The following is a 26,401-nucleotide window of genomic DNA, read 5'->3' as shown; positions in this document are numbered from 1 at the left end:
GAAAATTCAACTTTCATGGTGATGAGAAATAACAGATGATAAAGGATAGAATTGGTTAAAGGGGCATGTTTAGGGGTGGGAGTGTGTTTTCAGTGTCAGATACTCTCCATATCATTTATTTTTAAGAAGTTATTTCTCCAAAAGAAAATATACACAAAGCTTTTGTACATATTTAACTTTCAAGGCGTGTCACATATAGTGTTCATTATGCAGGATCATAAACAGGTGTTGTAAAGAACAAATTTTTGTTTTTTGGACTGTGGCTTTAAGATTGGACTGTGGCTTTAAAAGCCACCACGGCTGCAGTTTGAAAGACACGTTCAATGGAGCAGGAAGAAGAAAATCTACAATGTTGCTATCCTGGAACAGTGTGTGCCAGGTTGGACAGAATGGTGCTGGAAAGGAGGCCTGGTTTAAGATGGGACTGCCTAGTGATGGCGCTTTGATTGGCTCCTGACCAAGTGGCCAGGTTTTGTGTGAGGACAGTGCAGTAGATCATCTCCTAGCCTGAAAAGAGGAAAGACCTGAAACCTTTCTCTCCTGTGTTTTGTAAGACTCCAGTAATCCTGCCACAGTAGCTGGCTGGCTATTCCTCACATCGCTGCATCCTGCTTTCTTTGAGAGACCCTTGTCAGGAGGAAAAGGGGAAAAATCAGCAACAGAGACATTAAAAGCAAATTTCAACCAGAGAGCAGTCTGCAAGTGCTGGGAGACCACCCCGTGTCAGCCACAACAACCTGCACGCCACAGCAAGGAATTTGGAAGAAAGCAATTAAAGTCAACCCATGTAATCCTGAGCCCCAGATTGGCGCTATTGAACTGTTTTATCTCACCCTTAAAATCCATGTTTTGTGTGTCTTATGTGTGTGTGTGTGTGTGTGTGTGTTTGGGTATAGGGGTTAAGAAGGGGTAGAGTTTAAATTATAGAGTTAAAAGTTAGCAGTTCATATTTCTTTCTTTTGCCACTGGTTAAAGTCAATTTGTTCACTAAACAGTTATTTACTTGTCAAGTTTACAAACCTGATGTTCGTATTCATTTAACCTAAATTAAGCAGTTAGGTAGAATTGGGGCAATTTGGTGGTCTGATTAAACTTCTCACATTTGTCTCGGCCCGGACAGCAGTGGGGCTTGATACCACACTGCACTATCCCCAATGAGTTGTGACAAAGTTTGGGGGCTCGAGTCTGGGACCTTTTGGAACAAAAGACAGTGACAATTTGGGTGTAGATTTAGTAAATAATAAAATCCAAAAGGAAACACCAGGTTTGTACCATCAAAAATAAGATTGCACTGGAAACTGCCAAAACCTTCCTGCAAGTGGAAGAGATGTCCCTGACAATTTTACAAGGGATCCCAAAAGCCAGGTTAATAGAATTGGCAAGTAAATTATGAGTAGGATTGCCTGCCAGAGCTAGAAGGACAGAGATAATCGAAGGTATAGCACAGCATTTGAAGTTGGAAGTGATACCTGACACTAGCAAGTCACAGCTGGAGGTGGTGAGACTTCAGTTAGAAATGAAGAAGCTTGAACATGAACAAGCAAAGGAAATGAAAAAAAATTGAGTTAGAGGCAGCAGAAAAAGAAAGAGAAAGGGCATTTCAAAGGGAGTTAGAAATGGTGAGGTTAGAAAAGGAGGAAAGAGAAAAAGAGGGACACAGAATTTCAGCTTAGAATGCTGGCAGTTAAAAAAGAGACACCACTTATGTCCAAATCAGAATCCAGTGAGAAGATGTTTAAATTTGAACAAGCTCCTCCAAAATTTTAAGAAAGAGATGTTGAAGCATTCTTTATTTCATTTGAGAAGATAGCTAAACAGATGAATTGGCCAGAGGAAACCTGGACATTGCCCATGCAAAGCAAATTGAAAGGTAGAGCACAGGAAATGTATGCCTCACTGTCAGAGAAGGTTTCTGGGGATTATGATGTGGTGAAAAAGACCATTTTGAGTGCATATGAATTGGTCCCTGAAGCGTACAGGCAAAAATTTCAAAATTTAAGGAAACAGCCTGGATAAACTTACATTGCATTTGAAAGACTTGAAGTAGTTTTGATGGTGGATATGAGCATTAGGAGTTGAAACTACCTATGAAGCTCTCAGGGAGATCATTCTCTTGGACGAGTTTAAAAACTCCCTACCTATGTAATAAGAACCCATGTGGAAGACCAAAGGGTTGCAACTCCCAGACAGGCAGCAATAGTGGTTGATGATTATGAGCAGATCCATAAAACTAAACCTTTTATCAATCACCCCCATAAATCTGAAACGTATAGAAAGTGGGAGAGTGAAAGGAAGGCGAGTAGCCATGGTATAAAATGGATAGCTGGGAATACATTGAGATTTCCTCCCCAGATCAGGGAGGAAGATACTGAGGGTGGAGGTGAAACTCGAAGGCTGAATTGTTACCGCTGTAATAAAGTGGGACACATTCGTTCGCAATGCTGGAAGTTGCGGGGGAAGCTAATGGGACTTACTGGAGTTCGTAAGAGTAAGTCTGAACACGGAACTCAAAGAAAATGCCACAGATCAAATTGTAGCTTTAACCACAAATAAAGGTCTGGAGGTAAACACTGCTGTGAACGCAGGTGAAGTGAATAAGGTAGATGAGAGATATAAAGCATTTTTGTCTAAAGGGAAGATAATCCCTTTTTCATCAAATGATGCAGCTAAACCCATAACTCTATTAAGGGACACAGGAGCTACCCAAACTGTTTCGTTGGAGAAGGACCTAGTTTTCCCTTCAGGGAGTTCAATGGAAGCTAAAGTATTGTTAAATGGAATAAATGGAGAGTATATCCCGGTTCCTTTGTACAAAGTGCAATTGGAATGTGATTTGTTGTCTGGATCAGTGGTTGTAGGAACGGTTAAGAAACTACCTGTGGATGTAGTGGATCTACTGTTGGGGAATGATTTGGCAGGAGTGAACGTTATAGCTCCGGTCATAATCACAGAAAGTCCGAAAGGGGCTAAAGAGACAGAGCAGTTATAAGAGCAGGTTCCTGGCATTTTTCCATCTTGTGTGGTGGCCAGAGCAATGGCTAAACAAAGTCCATCACCAGAAGTCGAGCAGATGTTAGAGTAGCCGAAACTTTATTTGAGGATGAGGATAATTCAAAGGAAGTGTTTGGCATGTCTTCCTTAATTAAGGCTCAGAAAGCAGATCCAGAGTTAAACAAGCTAGCATAGTCAGCTCACACTGAAGTTGAGGCTGAAGGAGTTCTGGAGTGCTATTACATTAAAAATGGAGTTCTGATGAAGAAGTGGAGATACCCTCACAGACGTGCGGCTGAGGAACGGACGGTTATTCATCAGATAGTGGTACCGCCCAAATATCATAAGGAGATATAGCGAGTAGCGCACGAGATTCCCATGGCAGGACATGTAGGAATGCGGAAAACCCAAGCATCAATGAACAGGCACTTCGCCTGGCCAAGACTTCATACAGATGTAGTGCAATTTTGTAGAATGTGTCATACATGTCAGGTAGTAGCTAAACCTCAAGATGTAATCAAACCAGCAACTTTAATACCCATACTGGTTTTTGAAGAAGCATTTAGTTGGGTATTAGTAGATTGTGTGGGACCATTACCCAAAACGAAAACAGGAGCATGTAAAGTAGAATGAGACCAGACTAATGGAAAAGAGTTGGAGAAACAAGTCAAGACAAAATACAGCACATGTGATCCAGAGCAGAGTAATGGTAAAGAGGCAAAACCCAGAAGTAGATATCGTAAACAGAGCAAAAGCAAAGAGAGAACAAAACAGACCAAATGAAAATCTAAAAGTCAAGAATGAAGTAAAAGCAGAGAGCGAGAAAAAAAGACCAAATCAAAATCTAGAAACTGAGATAGAGAACAGAGCAAAGACAAAGATAGAGGGAAAAGGGACAAATCTAGAAGTAAAGATAGGGTAAAAGAAAAAGTAAAGAAAGGGAAAAACCTGCAAATTCAGGAAGCAGAGGCAGGGAACAAAAACACAAAGTAATCTGGGTTAAATCCAGTAGTAATGATGCAGAACAGGGCAAGAGTAAAGATTAAGAAAAGAAAAAGCAAAATCCAAAAGCAAGTAAAGGGATAGAAGTAGGAGCAAAGAAGGTCAAAGGAACAGAGGTAAAGAACAGAAAAAAGAGGACAATAACAAAGGAACACTAACCTACACTGACCATAATCCGCTGCCGCTCATTGAGAAGTTTAAAACTCGAAATGCAAGACTATTTAGATGGAGTCTATTGTTCCAACCATTCAACATAAAGATTGTTCACATTGTCAGTAAAGATAATGTGATTGTGGATGCATTGTCCCAGGTGTAAATTACTGAAATCAGTTAATACTTAAGATTGTATAATGGGGAAGGATGGGTGAATGAGTGTAAGTCTCGTGTTTGTTGTCTATGTATCACATACCCTGTGATTAAATGCTTTTTAAAAAATTACTTTTCATCTTTTTAAGGGTGGAGGCATGTAAAGAACATATTTTTTATTTTTTTGACTGTGGCTTTAAAATTGGACTGTGGCTTTAAAAACTACCATGGTTGCAGTTTAAAAGACATGTTCAATGGAGCAGGAAGAAGAAAATCAACAACATTGCTATCCTGGAGCAGTGCGTGTCAGGTTGGACAGAATGGTGCTAGAAAGGAGGCCTGGCTTAAGAGGGGACGGCCTAGCGACAGCATTTTGATTGGCTTCTGACCAAGTGGCCAGGTTTTGTGTGAGATTAGTGCAGTAGATCAGCTCCTAGCCGAAAAGAGGAAAGACCTGAAACCTCTGTTTTGTAAGACTCCAGTAATCTTGCTATAGTAACTAGCTGGCTATTCCTCACATCATTGTACCCTGCTTTCCTTGAGGGACCCCTATCAGGAGGAAGAGGGGAAAAAATCAGCAGTAGAGAGACATTAAAAGCAAGTTTCAACCAGAGAACCACAGACTGCAAGTGCTGGGAGACCACCTCATGTCAGCCACAACAACCTGCAAGGAATTTGGAAGAAAGCAATTAAAGTCAACCTATGTAATCCTGAAGCTCAGATTGGCACTATGGAACTGTTTTATCTCACACTTAAAATCCATGTTTTGTGTTTGGGTATAGGGGTTAACAAAGGGTAGAATTTAAGTTATAGAGCTAAAAGTTAGCAGTGCATATTTCTTTTTTTGCCACTGGTTAAAGTCAATTTGTTTTAAAAAAAGTTATTTACTTGTTAAGTTTATAAACCTGGTATTCGTATTCTTTTAGCTAAATTAAACAGTTCGTTGAATTGGGGCAATTTGTCTCACATTTGTCTCGGCTCGGGGAGTAGTGGGGCTTGATGCTACAGCGCACTATCCCCAGTGAGTCGTGACAGTATAGTGACTTTATTGGCAAAGTAACATTTATTTCTATGTCATTGTGCACTGAGGAATTAGTGTGCAACAGAACATAGGAACAGGAGTAGGTCATTCAGTCCCTTGTGCCTGCTCCACCTAACAATTCGTTCATGGTTCACAGGAGAACTGTATTCATCTACAATGCTGTAAATCCAGCGTCATAAAGGAAAATCTGCAAAATAACCATCATTCATTCCTGACACAGAAGGTTCCTTCACTCCTGAAGACCTGCGCTACACTTCTGTTTCTTTGAACATATTTTTGTAGCATCAGCGGAAATCACAACTTGAAAAGCTCCACGTGATGGGACTAATATGCATGAATGATAGATAGCAACGGAGGGGGCGGGTCGTCCTCAAGGGGCCAGGGAAGTGTCTGAGAAAACCTATTTTTGGGGGTTTATGAAGGACACAACACAATTATTTACATCACGCTGGACACAGCGCGCTGTTACTAATAAAGCGATATTATTTAGTATGAAAATGATACCTCAAAGATTTCCCACACACCCAGGGAGGCATTTCCACTTTAAGGCTAATTTGTGTCTGACGATCATAATTTGTTTCGAATATTCAACGGCGATAAGAATCGCTGTCAAAAGAATTGCGAGTCTGGAGCTGGGTGCTTTATAGTTACACTGGGAGTTTGGAAATAAACAAGGGGATTCTACTTATAAAATCGGAACATTTGTTGCACCACCGCAAGAGTAGCCTTTAAGAGGGAAATAACGCGAGAGACAATTTCCGCCCGAGCTATTACAGTGGGGCTGGTTGCTGATCATGGGATGGAAGAGTTTTGTCAATTGCATTTGTATTACTGGCATTTTATGGCCGGGGGTTGCTCCCGATCGCCGCTACCAGCCGGACTGGAAGAGTCTGGACAGCAGACCCTTGCCCTCCTGGTACGACGAGAGTAAATTTGGAATTTTCATTCACTGGGGTGTCTTTTCCGTGCCCAGTTTCGGCAGCGAGTGGTTCTGGTGGAACTGGAAAGCTGTGCAGCGACTGGAATATGTAGACTTTATGAAAAAGAACTACCCAGAGGGGTTCACGTACAGCGAGTTCGCCACAGCGTTTACCGCGGAGTTCTTCGATCCGGATCAGTGGGCAGAGGTGATTCGGAAATCCGGAGCCAGGTACAAGATTAAACTTCCAAAACCCAGAAAATGTTATGAATGAGTAGTGGCGGAAGTTAATATTTACTGAGTGCTGCTTATGGAGTTGACAGACAACAAAACTAGTCACAATTTTAAAGCAAAAAGAGTGTTTGCCACTCAAATAATCATGGCATCCGACAGTCCGGCAGCAATTTCTTTTCATTGTCCTGGGTATGGTCAATACCAGCAAAGTCATATTTAATGCCTATTTCAGCAGGTCTGCTGAACTCTGGCTGCCGGCATCCCTTTGAGGTTTGATCATGTGAGACTCGCACCACATGACATTTCACCATGGGACACATGATACTGCTAGGGCTGGTCCTCAGGCGAGGTTCCCCCAGTTTGTTATGATCCCTGACGAGCTATGCCAAAGTGTTATGCTTCTGCGTGCGGAGGGATGAACTGACAGCCCTTCTCTATTCAACCACCTCGGTTGGTCGCAACAAGGTTTAATTTCAAAAGGGCCCTTTCTCTCGTGGATACCTTTTCCCAGTCCAAATGTATTTATGTTTTAAAGGGAATCAAAGGAAGAGTGAGTTTATTAGTTACTAAACGTGAGGAAAAAATTGCAACACACATACACACAGGTTAGAAATGAGAATTTGAGTCCGAAAATAAAAGTTAAGAAGATACATGAATCAGCCCTTTGGCTCGTCCGTGAGGAGTAGATTGGGAAACGTAGCAGCCATTAAGCTGGGGTGATTCCAGTAGCGCTGACGCTGGCAGTTGAGCAGTTGGTTTGGAGATTCTTGGTTCTGCAGGTTAGCTGAAAGAAGAGTCATACGGACTCGAAGTGTTAACTCTGTTTTTCTCTCCGCAGATGCTGCTAGACCTGCTTGAGTTTTTCCAGCATTTCCTGTTTTTGTTTCAGATTACCAGCATCCACAGTATTTTGCTTTTAGCTGAAAGGAGTTGTTCTGTTTCCTTTTTGACCGTGGCTTTGGTGACCTGTAACTTGCTTCCAGCAATCAGAGAGAAAGGACTTTTTATCTGCAAGCACAGGGATGCCCAATGGTGATTCTCAGCTGTGACCTTCACAGCACACATACCAGAACAGGACACCAGACTAGTACATGGAACTATGGTTGCAGTTGGCTTTTTAAACCCCTTTCCTTGTGTATTCCTGGCAGGGAAAAACAAACATGTCTTTCGCCCAGATCTGTTTTCTTTTCAACTCAGTTCATGTTCATAATCTGGGATATAGCTCAACAGGAGGTGGTTTTGGCTCAGATACTAATGATTTTCCATTATCTCCGCAACCACAGGATATTCCAGTTCAGTTTGCATTGTATCTTTACCTTTGAAGTTCCTCTGTCTGAACTAGGCCATGCTACACCTTTTGGTGCAACATTCCATTCCCTTTGAACTAATTGGTCAAGTAATCTACATAGAAATTTTCCAGCAAGAGGTTACCTTAAAGTCTCAGCCAGCTTTTGCTTGTATGTACCACCAGAGAGTGGTGAATCTATGGAATTCATTGCCACAGAAGGCTGTGGAGGCCAGGTCATTGAGTGTATTTAAGACCGAGATAGATAGGTTCTTGATTCGTAAGGGGATCAAAGGTTACAGGGAGAAGGCGGGAGAATGGGGTTGAGAAACTTATCAGCCATGATTGAATGGCGGAGCAGACTCGATGGGCCGAATGGCCTAATTTCTGTTCCTATGTCTTATGGTCTTATGGTGATATTATCTAAGGAATGTGCTAATAGGTGACATTAAGGGTAGAAAGCAGGACGAGCAAGGTTCAGATAGCCCTAGTAGGGGTGGGGTGGGGGGAAGGGATCGAAATAGGCTAAAAGGTAGAGATAAAACAATGGATGGAAATACATTTAAAAATAGTGGAAATAGGTGGGAAAATAAAAATCTATATAAATTATTGGAAAAAAGAGGGATCGGAAAGGGGGTGGGGGTGGAGGAGAGATTTCATGATCTAAAATTGTTGAACTCAATATTCAGTCTGGAAGGCTGTAAAGTGCCTAGTTGGAAGATGAGGTACTGTTCCTCCAGTTTGCGTTGAGCTTCACTGGAACAATGCAGCAGGCCAAGGACGGACATGTAGGCATGAGAGCAGGGTGGAGTGTTGAAATGGCAAGCGACAGGGAGGTCTGGGTCATGCTTGCGGACAGACCGAAGGTGTTCTACAAAGCGGTCACCCAGTCTGTTAAAACTGAAGTCTGTCCTACTAATGTGTAGAGGATCACCTCTCTTCATACCTCACCATGATAGCTAGAATGTTCTGTTTATTTAATGTGTCTGTAATGTTTTGACAGAAGCATTATATTTGTGACACAGTCACTGCAAGATTGATTTTATTCTGCAGTGGATTATAGGCTTTGGCATTGCAGTCTTTCAGGTGAGAATTGACTGTTTTTACATCCTAGTAATAGACTGGTGAACATAGTCCCCATATTGCAGTTATTTGCAAATGTACATTCAGTTACCAAAATAGCCCCTAAAATCACATTAAATCCAGTCATTTGCTGCACACTTCCTGCAGATTTGTTGCTATGCATTGAAAATACTCCTAACACCACCATGGATTTCAATGCATTAATTTCATTTATAACACCAGATCCGCTTTGGAAGTATTCCAGTATGTATTTCTTAATGTCACTTGTGTGGCCTGAGGAAAAAAAAAATATTGGTAGAAAGAAAATCTTTCCAATACTTGCCAAAAGTGAAACACAAAATCTGAATTGAAGGTCAAACATCAATCTGTGCAATGTAGTTTTTGTTGAACCCTTTGCTTCTCATAGACTGACCTTAGTTTGCAATAATCTATAATATACAGAAGTGTCAGGGACATTGGTGTCGATTCCCAACAGTTCGTGGTTTGTGATTTCAGGTATGTGGTTCTGACAGCCAAACACCATGAAGGATTCACAAACTGGGGATCACCTGTGTCCTGGAACTGGAACTCAGTTGATACAGGTCCACATCGAGATTTGGTGGGTGACCTTGCAGCTGCAGTTCGAAAAAGGTTTGTGCTTAATTTTATGCATTTGGGGAAATTGCAGTGTATTTATAATCACATTGATGGATATTGACAATGAAAACCCACACTAAACCCACACAATATGGCAGACTGGTTCCGAAATGTACCATCCTGATACAGGTCAGGGTTTGTTCAATAATACCTTCACAAATTATTAATACAAAACTGGAAATACTATGGGAATTAGTATCTTGGTATAATGTGCATAGACTTTCCTGTGCAGTGAATCCCTGCAATTATTGAACTGTCTTTGTGATGATATGATTTTGTTTTTGTTTCTTGTATTTACAGAAATGTCAAATAAAATTAAAGCAAAATGTCAAATAAAATTAAAGCAATGTCTTACAATCATTACTTTATTATTATTTTATTATTAACCACCATTTTATTTTCTGTGACATTTTCTAAATTCAACAGGAATATCCCCAGACTGATTCTGAGAACTGAAGTGAAACTTGCTGATAAATTTGCCAAAAGTTTAGCATTTTTGTTTTTCAGCTTTTGAAACTTCAGATGGCAGATACATGCCAAAGCAAATAAATTTCATTAGTTAAGGGACAGTGGGGATCGGTGTGTTAAGAGAAACCGTTAACGTTTAGCTGAGTTTCCTATTCTCAATGAATGAGGATTACTTGCGAGTCTGAGCCATTGAAATGCACTGCTGGGGATAATGGCCTGGGTACATTTGGAAAGTCCCACAAGCACTCTTAAAAGCCCACTCTCTGACTACTTCATGTACACCTATCCTTATCAACAGTTACCTCCTCCCTCCATACAGTCTTAGCTAATGCATTTGAGGCATTCATTTCCTCGTTGCTGAATCTTTTGTTGTTCCGCACCTCTACTAGTTACAACCTTGTGGATTCTCAAATGCTCTGTGAACTCCAGGTTTTATTCATCTAGTGCCTTACTGATCTTGTAAAATGAATAAGATTGCTCCCGAGGTTATTTATACCCACAATGGTTGTTTCACTATTGATCTTACACTGCTGGCACTTTTTTTTCCCCATAATGTGTGAAAGCTTTGAAAAAGAAATGAATTTTGAAATTTAATTTATCAAACATGTTCTTCTGTTGCAACAGGAATTTACATTATGGAGTGTATCATTCTCTCTTAGAGTGGTTTCATCCTCTCTACTTGTATGATAAAAAGAACCATTTCAAGACCCAGAAATTTGTTGCGGAAAAATCGTTACCAGAGCTGTACGAATTGGTCATGAGGTAATGAAATATGGCGGTTCTGCAGTATTGTCTGTGAGCTCACTTCATTACTGAAACACAGAGTTTATGCACAGGCGATGGCATTAACTTCAGACTCAATTCAGTTCTCTGCCTTTACTATGCAGACCTGAAAGTATTTCAAACCCTAAAGGTGGCTGGGATCATCAGTTTAAATGGTGTTGGTGGGTGGGAGAGAGAGAGAGAGAGGGACATGTCAGGTATGGGAGAATTTTTCAGCAGAATTCATTCTAAAATGGACAAGAATTATCTGCTCCACCATCTCAATTGAAAGGTCCCCGTGCTGCCCCCAAGTCAGTAAACTTGCCTGAAAATGATACAGTGTGGTATTAGTATGGGAAAGCAACAAATTCCTTTCTTTCCAAATGGTTATGGTTAAACAGCCTTGCTAAGATAACAGCAGAATCATTTCAGGCACGTGATATGGTGTTTGCACAATAATATTGCACAGTGTAATTTTCCGGCTGAAAGCTAAGGTGGTATAATTTTTTGATACTCCTTCTTGTTAGTTTTTAACACCATTCAGAATAGACCCCAAATGATGCACCAATTTCTCCAGTGTAAATAATCCTGTTATTAGGGACACAAGAAACATCATGTGTTACAGGAAAAAAAAGCTGCATTTAAAGTTGGTTAAGTTACCACCACAATCAATGATCAGAATTTTGCTTCTTATCCCTCGAAAGGTACAAACCAGATGTAATCTGGTCAGATGGAGACTGGGAAGCACCAGATTCCTACTGGAATTCCACTGAATTTCTGGCCTGGCTTTACAATGATAGCCCCGTCAAGGTACTCATTGTCAATATTTACAAGATCATTACTGAGGATTATAATTATTTAACTTATTAAAAAATCTATTTGGCTCTGGCTTGTTAAACTGAGTTTATTGTTTTTTACCCTGCGTATTCAGCATCATATCTTTTAAAGATGTTCCATTTCCCTTGTTGAACAACTCCCCTCTCTTCCACCATCCAATTGCTTTAATTGTTCCCTCATTGCATTGAATTTAGCTGTGTTAAAATTACATATTTGGCTTCTGATCCTGGGCGTTCCTGTTTGCAGCTCATGTTAAACTTGGCCATTCTGTGGCCAGTGTCTCCCTCCCCACCCTCAGGGATGGTATAACCTCCACCTTGTATGTTTTGTAGAGTCATAATGGCACATAAGTAAACCATTCAGCCTATTGAGTTGATGCTGGAATTCTGTGTCATTGACAGATACCAGCCTAAGGTGAGCACTATCCCTTGTGGCTGTCTTAGTGAACTGGGTTATGAACTGCTTGAGTTTCCAGAATTTGGATGAATTTGATAGAAATGTACCATTAAAATAGCATTCTAGCTCTCAGTCCCCTTCCTATTTCTTTGGATTGCCTTTATAACTATGTTAACCTATCAATTACAGCACCCTTTGTGTTAGCTTTGAGTTTTCTCCAAGTTAGAGATGTTCACTTTGTAGCTTTGTACCTCTAGCAGGATCCATTGCTTTTCCTTTCCAAGTGTCCCTCACATATAGAGACATAAAGTTACCTCCTTTTTGTCCACTCCATTCTTCCTTTATGTGCTCTGTAATCTCTGAATGGTCTCTATTTCCCCAGGAAGTTACTTTTCATCACATCCCATGGTATGCATACAGACTGAAACGATTGCCACCACCCTCCTCCTCCCACTTCCAAATCATATACATTTGTCAAATTCTATGGTGAGAGAAACCAAGTGAATGTTTCAGGCTGATGATCCTTTGTCAGAACTGGGAGTACTGAGAGAGATAATGTAGGGAATGCAATGTAGGGGAAAGTGGGTAGTGGGGGGGGGGCAGGACAGAACAAAAGGGAAGGCCTGTGATTGGGTAGAAGGCAGGAGAGATTAAAGGACAAAAGGGATGATGGTGCAAGGCCAAGGAGATGGTAATGGGAGAAGTTAAGAAACAAAAAATGTGTCTGGAGGAGGCGTAAGTGGGAGCCGCAGGATGATCACCAAATGCTGCGATCCAGACAAAAAAGATGGGTAGTGGTCCTGATCTGATATTGTTGGGCTCAATCTCTCTACCAAGATCATGTAAATAAGAAAGACAGACTATCTAGTTCTTATCTTATTTCTGTTTTTGGAATCTTGCTGTGCACAAATTAGTTCCAATGTTTCCTACATTTCAGCAGTAATTACACTTTAGAAGTACTACACTGAAGGCAAAGTGCTTGGTAATGTCTTACGGTTTTGAAAGGCACTATATAAATATCTGTTCCTTTATCTCTGTCGCTAGGATACTGTGGTAACCAATGACCGCTGGGGAGCTGGCTGTTACTGTAAACATGGCGGCTTCTTCAACTGTGCGGACAAATACACCCCGAGCACGTTGCCAAACCACAAATGGGAGAAGTGCACCACGGTTGACAAAACGTCATGGGGATATCGTAGAAACATGCATTTGAGTGAAGTGATGGATTTGCCATCCATTATCACTGTACGTACTCCTGATTAATCAATGTTGAACATTACTAAAATGGTAATAAATTCAGGTTAAGGTACAATGGAGCTCTGTTATCAAATGAGCAGCTGAACCATTCAGATCAGGAAGGTTCCCAGGTTGTTACCCAGTCTGTGCTGAGATTTTACAATTGGCCTGAATCTTCCTGAATTTGGGAATGGTGCTTTTGATTGCCAATAAGCATCCTATCTTGAAAGTGCATTGGACATTGGGTACAGCAGTGATGCCTCTGTGATAAACAGTCTGTTGGTGCTCCATATAATAACCATATGTTTATAGGGTTTGCAGATGAACGGAAAAATGTCTGCCACATTTTTTGGTCAATGTTAATCATGTCAAATTAGGGCTATTTATTCAGCAGGAAATGAAATAATGTCGACAATGGCAACACAGTAAATTTTCTGAATGTGTTGGGTGCTGTGGAACTGTCAAAAAAACATGTGTCCCATTACTGTTATGAGGCCAAGGATTAAAACAGGAACCGCAGATAATGTGGACAATATCTCTATCTTGCTAACTTTTCTTTCTCTGACAGAATTTGCTGGACACAGTGTCTTATGGAGGCAACTTGCTACTTAATATTGGTCCGACCAAAGAAGGCACTATCCCTGTCATTTTCCAAGAAAGGCTGGAGGCCGTGGGACAATGGCTAAATGTTAATGGTGAAGCAATATATGCATCAAAACCATGGCGAGTTCAGAAGGAGAACTCTACGAACATATGGTAAAGTCTATCAGGGTTAAATATAGCACAGCTGTTTCTCTTCCCTTCACTTCATTGTCCCATTCTTCATAGTTACCTTCACTTGCACTTTATGCTTAAGAACAAACAAGAAACATTTCTTTGATGGTGCTGACATGCAGAGAGGGCTATGGACAAAGAGTAGATATTAAACAGAAGGTAGGAAAGGGTACAAGAGTGGCTGGGAGAGGAAAAGAGATAATAGGTCAGGGGAACAGGAGCTCTAGAGGGCAGGTGCTTAGTGATTGAAGGAGCAGTCATCAATTGTGGAGTGGAGAGTGTGGGGAACAAGGAGATTTCAGAAGGGAGGTGGGATGCAGGGTGCAGGGATGTAGCTGGCAGTGATTTTTTAAAAATTCATTTATAGGATGTGGGCATTGCTGGCTAGGCCAGCATTTATTGCCTATCCCTAATCGTCCTTGAGAAGGTGGTGCTGAGTTGCCGCCTTGAACCACCACTGTCCATGTGCTGTAGGGAGGGAGTGCCAGGATTTTGACCCAGTGACAGTGAAGGAACGGCGATATATTTCCAAGTCAGGATGGTGAGTGGCATGGAGGGGAAATTCCAGGTGGTGGTGTTCCCATGTGTCTGCTGCCCTTGACCTTCTAGATGGTAGTGGTTGTGGGTTTGGAAGGTGCTGTTGAAGTAGGCTTGGTGAATTCCTGCAGTGCATCTTGTACATGGTACACACTGCTGCTACTGTGCGTCGTGGTGGAGGGAGTGAATGTTTGTGGATGGAGTCCCATACATTGAGGCAGGTTGAGATGTGGCGGTGGAGGGGTTTGAACAAAGAACAAGAATCGTGGTTAATAAAAGTATAAACACTGAATGTTGAAAATAAAATACTTTCACAAAGTAACCTTTGTGGATTGACATTCGTGTTTCTACAGCAGCTTGCTGATCTGTTATGATTGAGTATATTCCCTCGCCAATGTCAATATCAAAATTCAGTTGTTATACTGGGGTTAGTATAGCATTTGAATATCAAACTTAGGTCTTTGCTGGTCTTGTAGTCTTTCACACCAGGCAGTGTAGTTACCGACAGCCATCAAGAGAGCTCACATGCAGCTTTTCATACAAGTGCTGGATGTGTAGCAGCAGATTCTGTGATGCTGCTTCTTTCCCAACAATCATTACTTTTGAAGGAAATTTTTCAATACTGATTCCCGCCATAGGTCTACAAAACTAAAGCTAAAGATCTATGGCTTATGATCTGAGTGTTGAAAATGCCCTAAGGACAGTGTCAAATTCTGTAGTTACTGCACCTGTGTGCAATTGATGAAGATCAGTTTTGTGGAAGTGATGTCACGTCTGTGGGTTTCCTAGGACCCCCTTGGAACTGTGGTATCGAATTTCAGATGTACCTTTGCACAATTTCAACACTCATGTTCCCTGTGAGACTTTGTCACTGAATATCAGAAAAACAGAATTTTTGAGTTCAATAATGCCTGGAGCTTGGAGATAGAAACGTTCAGTGTTGACGTATGATGGGTATGTAAAGCCAGAATGCAGTTGAAGCTAAACAATGAACTTATTGTAGTGGAAAAAACAAAGACAACATTATGAAATAAGAGGGCTGAATTTTCTGGTTGGTGGGGGGGGGGGGGGGGGGCGCGGAGCGGGAGTGGGCACAGACCCGATTGCTGCCTGCGATCGGGTTCTTGCCGCAATTTTACGCAGGTGGGCCAGTTAAGGCCCGCCCAGCCTAATGTGCGATTCCCGAGGATAGCGGGAGCGAGCGGTGGCGGCGGCGGGAGTGCACTGTCCGCCAGGTCCAATGGCAACCCAGCGGCCTGTTTATATGAAGCGCTGGCAGCCTTTACAAGGCTGCTCACAATGGCAAATAGAAGGGCTCACCAGAGGGCTTCTGGTAAACAGGCCAGTCCGGAGGGTAGGCCAGCGGGACAGGTCAGGCCGGAGGTTAGGGTGGGGGGCCAGTGTGCCCCTTGTTTTTCGGATGACTGCCTTGCTGCCTTCCTCGAGGAGGTGGCAGCACGGCGGGAGGTGCTGGGTCCCTAGGATGGGAGGAGGAGGCCTCCCCACATGATGAAATGTGCTTGGGAGGAGGTGGTGAGCTCCCGCGATGTGGTGCAGCGCACCTGGATCCAGTGTCACAAGCGCTTCAATGACTTGCACTCAGGAAGGGTGAGTACCATGTTGGCATTGGGCATTTAACCCAGCAGGTCGGCTTACCCCACTGCTGTCTCCCGCCCTCCCCACCACCAAGTCTGACTGCATTGAATCATTGACGGCATGCATCCTTTGCTGGGTGGGCCAGCAGATATTGCCCATGCTGATGTCAGCCTGACAGGTTGATGAAGAGATGTGTTTTGCCACCGCAGTATGTGTTACATTGAGACCCACATGACTGGTTTGGGGGCAACCTGGAGGAGCTGCACCTAGGCGTTGTGTTTGAATTCCAGGACATGTCCAATTCAGGGTGATGACCTGCTGGGAGGGGAGCTTCAAGGTGGCAACAAACCATCTGCTGCTCTCTGCGCTCCACGTACTTGCGACTCCTTGCTATGGAAGGATATAGCAAATGGTGCCTAATGTGATGTAGGCAGCATGTGGCCAAGGGGAGGGTGGCGGGGGGGGTGGGGGGTGCGGGGCAGTGGGGAACAGGCCTAGCATCTTTGTGTGGGTGTTCGGCAGCAGCGGGGTGAGGAGGCACTGGAGCCCTGATATGTCCCACTCTGGTTGGCTGGGCCGTGCGCGAAGTGAGTCCATGTACAATTTGCACAAATCAATGCTCGTCTCTCATTTTCAGGCTCATAACATGGCAGAGCGTGCAAGGGCTGGTGGCGGCCTGGCGCAGTTTGCCATTCTTAGCCGCTTTGAGCAGGAGGCCCTGGATCTGAAGAGGTGCCATGAACCCAGGTCCACTGGTGTCGGCGAGGCTGGGGTGCCATGGCCAGGTATTTATGCCCAACAGTGAGGTCAGCATTGTTCTCCCAACAGCCATAGCACTGCTGAATGTTAATCGATCTATTTTTGCAACATGGTTTGACCATTGCTTATGGAAGGATGAGTACATAGTGATCCGGGGGACAGGGATGTGCTTTGACATTGTCTCCACGTTAACTGATCCACTGTCCTTGCTCTTCCTTTCAGCATCATCGGAGTAGGGCCGGGAGGAGGAGCAACAGATGCCCCCTCTCACACGTGAGGGGCCTGAGGTCTCACCAGCGTCACACCATTTCTGCCAGGCAGGCACCAGCGCAGATACTAGCACCTGGGTGGGAATTCAAACATCAGCTAGTGTCCTGGGGCACATCGGTGAGGGCACTTCACAGTCGCTGGAGGAGCTGGCAGAGACAGAGAGTGCTCATGGTGCCAGCAGTAGGAGGGCTGCAGGGGACCAGGCACATGCTCAGTCGGTGCCTGATGATGTGCCTCTGGAGTTGTCCGCAATGCAGCAGGTGCAGGAAATGTGGCCGGGTGTGTGGGAGCATCTGGGGGAGATACATGAGGCTATGCTTGACTTGGTGTCCGTGGTGGAGGAGTCTACACGGACACTCGCCGGAACAATGAGCCACATGTCCGAGCGCCATGTGTCCTCCATGGAGAGAGTGGCGACTCTCGTGGAGAGCCGACTCCAGGAGACCAATCAGAGCTTCTTGGGGATGCTCTCGGACCTGCAAGCCCTCACATTGGCAATGACCTCAGCTGGTCAGTGCCAGTGTGGGAGTTGGTTTGGGCATCAACTTTCCCAGCTCGGTGCCCATCCATCCACAGTGAGCAGGGAGGTGCGAAGCAACCTCACGTTGGTGCAGCAGCTGCCTGGCGTCTCTGTGGGCACCTCTCAGGGCGCTTCAGATGAGAACGGCAGCTCCTCTGCCCCTCTCCCAGTGACCATAACATCCGACGAGGCTGCGACGACTGGGGAGATGCCAGCTGTGGAACTGGCAGCTCCCTCCCAGGTGGGGCCAGCTCAGGCTCCACGGGCCAGAGGACGACTGCCAAGGTCATCGAGGCCAACAGGACAGCAGAGTCAGCAGGCTGTCTCAGATGCCACTCCCAAGCGATGGGGCAGCACCAAAACGTAGCACCTGGAAACGAAAACAAAAGGCACCTTAGGCACACCACGGGATTTTCACTGGTGCTTTTGTGTTGGCCTGCGATGAGGTCCTTATGATTTGTTTTGATTTGTAACACTATTGTCTTTTTTTTGGAATAAGTTGGTTTGCTTGACATATTAAATTCAGATATGTCACCATGGCTGAGGCTGCCTCTTCTGCATGTGTATGGTTTCCAAAACTGTAATGAGTACTTTGTTGGACATTCAGCTTTATTACCAAGGCCCTTTGTGACTGTTCCTAACCAGGCAGATTTTGCACTTAGGTGTCGAGCATCGAGCCTACAGCCCAGGCTTGTCTTGGTGGTCCATCTGTGGTGTGTTAGCTGAAGGTTCGTTGGATTAAAGCCTCCTGGGTGTCCCTGCCTCCCTGCAGTATGCCTGGGTCAGCATCTACCCCCTCATCATTTCCCTGTGCCTGCTCATCGTCGGACTCACTGCTGGACTCATCATATGCATCCGCAGCCAATGTGTCGATGCCTTCATTGTCCACAGCGTTCCCCCCTTTCCAGCGCACGATAGTGGTGAGCGCAGCATGCAACCACTATAACCGAGATACGATCTGGGGGGTTCTGGAGTGCGCCCCCTGAGCGGTCCAGGCATCAGAAGTGCATCTTGAGAAGACCAATGGTTCTCTCCACCACAGCCCTTGTGGAGGTGTGGCTCCTATTGTACCGCTGCTCAGCTACTGTTCTTAGATGGCGGAGAGGCGTCATGCGCCACCTTCTGAGGGGATAGCCCTTGTCACCCACCAGCCATCCATTAAGCCGGGCTGGAGCACTGAAGAGCCTCGGCACCAGGCGTCATGGGAGCTGCCTGGGTACCTTGCACAGACTTGTAGAATCAGCATCCTGTGATCACACACTATCTGCACGTTCATGGAGTGGAAGCTCTTACTGTTGACGAAGGCGCCGGGTTCACCTGCTGGCGCCTTGATGGCCACATGTGTACAGTCTATAGCACCCTGGACGCAGGGGAAGCCAGCAATGGCCGCGAAGCCTCTGGCTCGCTTGGTCCCAATGGTAGTGGATGAAGGTCAATGCATACCTGAACAGAGCATCTGTGACATGCTTGACTCAAGTGTGGACAGCTGATTGGGAGATACCACAAAGGTCACCTGCCGATCCCTGGAAGGGGCCAGAGGCACAGAAATTGAGGGTATCTGTGACCTTCAGAGCCACTGGCATAGGGTGCCTACCCAAACAGTTAGCAGAGATCTCAGGTCCTATCATCTGACAGATATAGTTGACTCTCTTGGGAGACGGAGCCTCCTTCGGCACTGCACCTCAGACATATTGAGGTAGCTGCTTCGCCGCCTGTACGCCCTGGCAGCAGGATAGTGGAGTCTTCTGTAGCCCCTTCCGCCTTGGACTACCTCTTGGCCCTGCGCCCCTTTTGCCTGCGCCTGTCCTCCCAAAGGTGGCTCCCCTGGAGGCTGAATGTGCACTTTTGGCCTCCTTCCCCTTCTAGCCCTCCCCTCCTCCTCAGAGGAGCTGCCTCCAGTGGAGAGTTCAGCTCCCATTCCCAGGCTAAGGGAGGGCTTCCTGAAACCTGCAGGCCCAGAAAAGATTCCTCACTGCAGAGTGCTGACCTGAAGGTTAAGAGTCCAGAAAAAGCAGCTGGTATGTGATTTGAAGTACTGCAGCTCACACAGGCAAGTTTAAAAAACTTTCAAAAATAAATACTTGACTGTGCACACTCGCGACCCCAGTGAGCCCTCTTATTCCACCCATGTGGACGAGGTTAATACAAATGTGTCCGACCCGCCTGCCTGTTGCACCCGTGCGCCGACCCGAAGATCGCCCTGGCACTCAAAATCGGCGTCAATTGGTGAATCAAGGGCTTTAAGTGGCCCGTTAATTAATGGCGGGCACGCGTTGGACATCATCGCGTGCCGGCCCAGCGAAATATCGCGATGGCACACGGTGATGTCAGGACGTTCGCCCAACATCACCGCACTTCATTTTATGCAAAGACGTGAGGAGCCCGCCCCCGCACGCCAAAGGGAAAATTCTGCCCAGAGAGTTCACTAGTCTTCTTGATTTCTTTGTACATTTTCTTGTGGACTGTGTAATCAAATAATCAACCAGACAGCAGGTCACGATTATTGTAAAAATATTAATGTGTTGCAACTTTGCGGTTTCTTTTTTAAGTCACATTTCCCACAAGCGTCTGCTTTGAATTCAGTGTTTACCTTTGTGATGTGTCTTTGCCCCCAGGTACACTAGTAAGGGATCCTCAGTTTATGCCGTGTTCACAAAGTGGCCCACTGATAATGTCCTGAAACTGGAATCTCCAAAGAGCTCATCGAGCACCAAAGTAAGTGCTTAGGATTTGTTTCCTTTGGTGACTGTGTTTCTTCGCCTTTATCTGACCTGTTCACAGTTGTCTCCTCTTGAAATGTAGGAGGAGCTGGATAACAGGTTTATCCGTGATTGTGATACTAAGGATACTCCAGCCTGAAATCTCCCTTGTACTCCTTTTCCACTCAGATATGTCTTTCCCTTCTGTGCACCATCCCCACCAACCCCGCTTCATCCCCAACACCCCCCGCCCCCGCACATCCCATCTTAGACCCCTCGTTGTCCTAAGTGACTATCCACCCTGAACTGCCTGCTACTGTTGACTGATCCAATATCACTTTTTGACCTTCTCTTGCTCCTGATATACTTAAAGAACACTTTGCTGTTGCCTATTATATTTTCTTCTTTATTCATTTAATGTTTTCTGTTTTACATCTTTCAACAGTTTCTCGGCCTTCATTAACTTGAATTTTCTAGTTCTTTTGCCTTGTTACTTCCTATTCCTTCCCAGGATATTTCAGAATTATATATGCCCTTTCTATCTCCTGATGCCTTCCATGTCTTCCCTTTTCATTCATGTTGGTTTTGCTTTCTTGTTGCTATGTATTAAAAAAAACCCAGATATTATGTTCATTGGGATCCAAATGGTCTTCCACTTAAACTTGGCTAATTGGCATATCCTTATTAGTCAGGAGCAAATTCAGTACTGCTGTCCCTTTTCCGTAAGATTGGTGAAGTAAATTACCTCGTACATACTGATTGCTCCCAAATCCTAGAAAATGTCAGGAAGATTAAAATTTGCTATGATTACAACTGAGGCCACGTTACTAATCTTTATAAACTCTCTTGGCTGTACATCCATCTCCATGTTATTGTGTGGTGCCCTCTTTCATTATTCCTGTCTCTGACTTTGTTTCCCCTTTCTACCTTCCACATCCACCCAAGAAGATTGTATGCCAATTGCCAATTCCCAGTTCTTTTCTCTCCTTCCTTGATAAACTGTACCAGCTTGTAGACATTCCTTCTTTAGTCTCCCTAAAGTGAGTGTAAGCCTGCCTATGTGTCAGCTGTGGCTCAGTTGGTAGCACGCTTACCTCTGAATCATAAGGTTACAGGTTCTAGTCCTACTCCAGGCCTTGAGCATGAAAAAAAAGACTGATGCTCCAGTCCACTGCTGAAGGAGCATTACACCATCAGAAGTGCCAACTTTCAGATGAGATGTTAAACTGAGGCCCTATCTGCCTGCTTGCAGGTCTAAGCAGCCTGGGGAAGAAACAAGCTCGATGTGTTGATTGACCTTTTGCTTCATATCATTTTTTCTGTCTCCAGGTGACAATGCTGGGAATCCCTGAGCCTCTGAAATGGAAGAGTTCTCCTGGGCAGGGCATCCTCGTCTTCCTGTCCTCTATTTCTCTGTTTACTCTCCCATCGCAAAATGGTTGGACATTGAAGCTCGAAGGAGTTTCGTAATCAGGAGAAGCAGCTCTTGGCTTAAAAAGGATTTTAAGCAACTTGGCACTTATTTGACAAAGCAATTGCTTTTAAATTTTTAATGTAAATCAGTATGATTCATTTTTTTCTATTCTGATTATAGATCATTGTGATTTTTCTTTTACTTTTTTTGTTAACTTGATCATAAATTTGATTCACTGTTTCCTTTAGAAATGCCAGCCTTAGGATTTGGCAGTGCCAAGAGGATAAATAATAACTATGGTGATAGGGTTATTGTGCAGATCACAGCTTATGTCACCCAACTAAACATTTGTGAGGCTTAGTGGTGGAATTTGATTCATAGGGCAGAATTTTACCTGTCGGGGAGAAGTTTAGGAGCCGGCACTTGGAGGTGCACTTCCGATTGGGGGCGTGCTGCCATTTTACGTGGGTGGTCCAATTAAGGCCTGCCCAGCGTGATGCCCCCAAGGAAGTGCAATGCGCTCCCTGTGGAGGTAGGGGAGGGGATTCCCTGAGCCGAGAGTGCGCTCTTTTGCGCATCTCCCTGAGGCTAAGTGCTACTGTCTGAAAAAATTTTAAAAACAGAAGAAATAAATTTCCCTGACATGTTCCCTCATGTGACACTGTCACATGAGTTGGGACATGTCCATCACTTTTTCATTGACAATTTTATTAAAAATTTTAAAACCTACATGAAACCTCATCCTGCCCGTGGATGAGGTTTCATACTTTTTCTGAAGCCTGCCAGGATTCCTGGCCTGCCCATCAACCTTTAGGTTGGACGGGCAGGTCCATTAATCACTTTAACTATTTTGTCAATGGCCTGAATTGGCCATTGACAGGTCGGCGGACGCACAGCTGATTCTGCTGAGCCCCTGCCGACCTGAAAATTGAAATGAGGAGGGGTGACGTTGGGAGTTCTGCCCAACATCATCCCACGTCATTTTATGCTTCGGCGCGCGGGGCCCGCCCCCGCTCGTCGACCGGGAAATCCTAGCCATGGTTTTGGAGGTACTTTTTGTTTTTCAAGAGCTCCTTTTTCATTCTCACTAACTCCTACATTAAGTGATAACATAAAAACATTGGCTGAGATTTGCTGGCCCCGTTGCGGGCGAGGTGGTGCCCCAGCCAGAAGTCCATTGACCATTGGCCTGGAAGTACCCAGTGAGGGGGGGAGTGGAAAATCCCGCCCATTACCTTCTGTATTTGTATCAGTTTTTTAAAAGATTTCCTTTCTTACATGGATAAGATAGCACAAATACCAAGACCTATTTATAGATTCCAAATTAAAAGTTTTAATAACATGTTATTTTTAATAATGTTATTAAAACTTTTAACTTGGAATCCATAAATAAGGTGTTTTTGTTAATTTATTATAAAGAAATCTCCAATACTCCATTTCCAAAATGAAAATTCTAACTATTTGGTACAAGGTAATTATTAGGAATAAATCTCACATCTGTGGCCCCTTTTAAAAATTAATTGTAAGCATTTAGCGCATTGCAGCATTTTTTGGTTTTGTTCTGCTAATTTCAAGTTTCTTTCCTCTGAATATTTCTGTTTAAAGTGACTGCTGATGAATACATCTGGATACTGACTTCCAAAAGGTCCAACTGTACAACAAGGGGAATATACACAAATTAATCCTGCAGCATTGAGCTAGGCATCAGCTAACAAATCAGCTAACACATTTCAGTGATTTTGTTTCCCAAGGTAATGCACCTTCTCATATGATCATCCGTGCTTTAATGAGATGTAGTTTGGAACCCCTTAGCACTGAAGCACCCTGGTTGCATTAAACATATATACCACTTCATAGAAATGGTTAACTCAATAACTATAGACCTATACCGCCCCACCCTCACCAAAATCCCACCACCATGCCATACATTTTACAATGGGCATTGAATGTCTGCACTGCACACAAATATAGAAACAGACGAAGTTATGCTGGCTGTCTGAAATATCTTCAATAAATTTCTCCAGCTTGACAAGACCAGATGAAGCTATAATCCAGTTATTACACTTATGTTTATCAAAAAATGACTTTGAATTCAATAATGAATTTTATCTGCAATCCAAAGGCACAGCTATGGGTAAGAAATTTACTCCAGCTGATGCAAACATACACATGGAAGCGTGAGAAGAGAGCGTGTTTAAAAAGTTTCCCAGGCTCCCTATGTGTTACTACAGATATTTAGAGTGGCGATATTTGCACTCTTACAGAAGTGAAATTCGAACAATTCATCAATATTCCCAATAATTATCACCCCTTCGTTGAACTTAAAGCCACACACAGGAAAGCGTTAATTTCCTAGACATACAGTATTTAAGCTGGCACAAGAAAACAGCTGGCATCAGCTAGTGACAAAAGTTTTTTTTCAAAATAATTGACACGCACTTCTGCATACAAAGAGCGATCACCCTAAACATATCTTCTGCTGACTGATGAGGTCACAGCGACTGTGTTTCATCACGTGCACAAAACCAAAAGGTTTCAACCAAGTAGTTGCTGCCCTTTTTACTGCATTAAGATAAAGAGGATACACAAAAAGATTCCTCGGACATATCAAGTCTGATTTTTTGAGAGAGCTGGTCAACCTACACAACATACTACACAATGACCCAACAAATAAATAAAGTGGTTAGAATCGTGTTGAAAAGTTAAAAGTGGATGTCGTTTCACTGAGCCAATATATCATAACATCAGATTTTAAAAGAGGCAAAAACCTAAAAGATTTGTTAGTCTGGAGCAGAACGAGGACACAAGCTACCACACTTCCCAACCCTCTTTCCACCCCACTTCCACAATTGCCATATCAGGTCATTTATTTCATTGGCGTTTCTGGCAGCTTGCTGTGTGATTGCATGTCCTATATGTCAGGAAAATAGAATAATTTTCATAACGTTATTGGAATTTAATGTAATGATAGGAATAGTGTGTGGTGTGTGTGTGGATGGGACTCAATTGAATTAAAGACAGTTGGTCTGAAGGCTTTGATGTACCAGAAGACAAGCTAGGTTTGAAATGTTAAACAGGTAAGCATGGTTGAAGTTGTAGAATGTGAGGTGTAAAATGAAAATTTGCATTTTTAGATAGACCCGAGTAGTGAATTTCAAAGAGGTGGTAGAGTGTTACACCTAGCCAACAGAAGCTAAGCCAAACAGTGTTTATTTTTTCCCAAAGCTTACTAATAAAATTGATACTATGAAAGATTTTTATTGTTAGAAAAGTAGAGTTGAAAAGACATATTGGGACAATGGGATTTACATTGAAAAGGGAGAAATCTGTATAAAGGAATTGAGGTTGTGTGTAGGAAAGAAGGAATTCTAAGATCTAACAAGTGTGAAAAGCCTCCAACATCTAAGCCTCAAGCTGCACAAGTCCACAAGGAACCAAAGCTGAGAAAAACTCACTTTGAATTCGACTGTCCAGGGTGTGTTCTTTGCCTGATTCTGTTTAAATCTGTGTGGTTTTACTGTTGCCTTAATGGAGGTGTAATTGCAAGTTATCAAAGTAGTAATTTGTAAACCTATGTATGTGCTTAAAATCCTTTTTTATTAATAAAGTTTTAATTTAGTTTTGTAAAGAACTTAAGACTCGGTCTTATTACTCCTGAATTCAAGGCACGCAACTTGAAATAAATACAAATTGTAAAATAGTTGTGGCAGTTGTTTCAAGTTTCCCTCTGGGATTTGAACAACTCCACATCTACCACTCGCTGCGCCATAACATACATTACAGAAATGACTACATTTCAAATGTACTTAATTGTATTGGAACATCTTGGAGGTATTATATAAATGACAGTCTTTCTTTCTTTCTTGATGTAATTTAGTTTGTCTTTTATTAGGTTCTGTAACAGATGTGTTTTTTTAACCATCTTTTCCACATCTATTCTGAAGATGCTGACTCATGCTTTGGCATGCCATTGAATTGGCTATTATGTGTGTAAGACCAGATGGATGTTTCTTATTATCAGCAACGTAGCTAAATCCCATCCTGTTCTTACCCAGCGTCCACACATTTACTCCCTGGCTGGTGGGTGGGAGCGGGAATTTTGTGGCAGGAGGCCACAGCCGTGGGCTAGTGGGAACGGTTTCGGCAGTCAGTAGGTGTGGGGAGGACAGCCCTGAACAGATTGTGGCTGGAGCTGGGGAGGCCCAAGGATTCCTTGAAGAGACTGGGGGAAGCACACCTGTTCCATCTGGCCCACAAAAGGTACTAAAAGAAGATTGTTAAAACTTACTGTGACCCATTCCAGCCAGTTGGTGCTTCTCATCACGGTTCTGCAGCTGGGATTCAAGACTTGTTTTGACGCAAAGTTAATATTGTGTCATGGCACCAAAAATGTCATTGGGGGTGAATATTGAATATTATGTCAGCCCCAACCTGTCTTTAGCAGAACCCTCACTGTTGGCAAATTTTGTGATGTAAAAAGTGTGGCCATGAATGTGACAGGTTTGTGCTGCTGCTGCCCATGTGCTCAGGCTGATGCGCCACCATTCACTTTCCCACTGCTCCAATCACAGACTGCTTCTCTCCTGCTTTTGCTCCTGACAGGTTCACTGGTGAGTTGTAGTTGAGCCTATCAGC

At 43.6% G+C, this 26,401-nt stretch overlaps 1 protein-coding gene across 2 annotated transcripts; it reads left to right on the top strand.

Annotated features, from left to right (window-relative positions):
• The first annotated feature begins 6,085 nt into the window (after window positions 1-6,085).
• On the top strand, window positions 6,086-25,397 carry LOC144695927 (tissue alpha-L-fucosidase-like). 2 transcript variants are annotated; one of them, XM_078567015.1, is made up of 8 exons: window positions 6,088-6,491; window positions 9,358-9,492; window positions 10,591-10,728; window positions 11,433-11,538; window positions 13,006-13,206; window positions 13,766-13,953; window positions 20,269-20,368; window positions 21,682-25,397. In XM_078567015.1, exons 1-8 carry the CDS (start codon window positions 6,136-6,138, stop codon window positions 21,820-21,822), a joined length of 1,365 nt encoding a protein of 454 aa, XP_078423141.1. In that variant the 5' UTR covers window positions 6,088-6,135; the 3' UTR covers window positions 21,823-25,397. The 2 variants fall into 2 exon arrangements, with proteins under 2 accessions (XP_078423142.1, XP_078423141.1); XM_078567016.1 differs by lacking the exon at window positions 10,591-10,728 and having other exon boundaries at window positions 6,086-6,491.
• The last annotated feature ends 1,004 nt before the right edge of the window (window positions 25,398-26,401 follow it).

The sequence above is a fragment of the Cetorhinus maximus genome, chromosome 21, assembly GCF_964194155.1.
Source record: "Cetorhinus maximus chromosome 21, sCetMax3.hap1.1, whole genome shotgun sequence".
NCBI lineage: Eukaryota > Metazoa > Chordata > Chondrichthyes > Lamniformes > Cetorhinidae > Cetorhinus > Cetorhinus maximus.
This window is presented reverse-complemented; position numbering and strand designations above follow the sequence as displayed.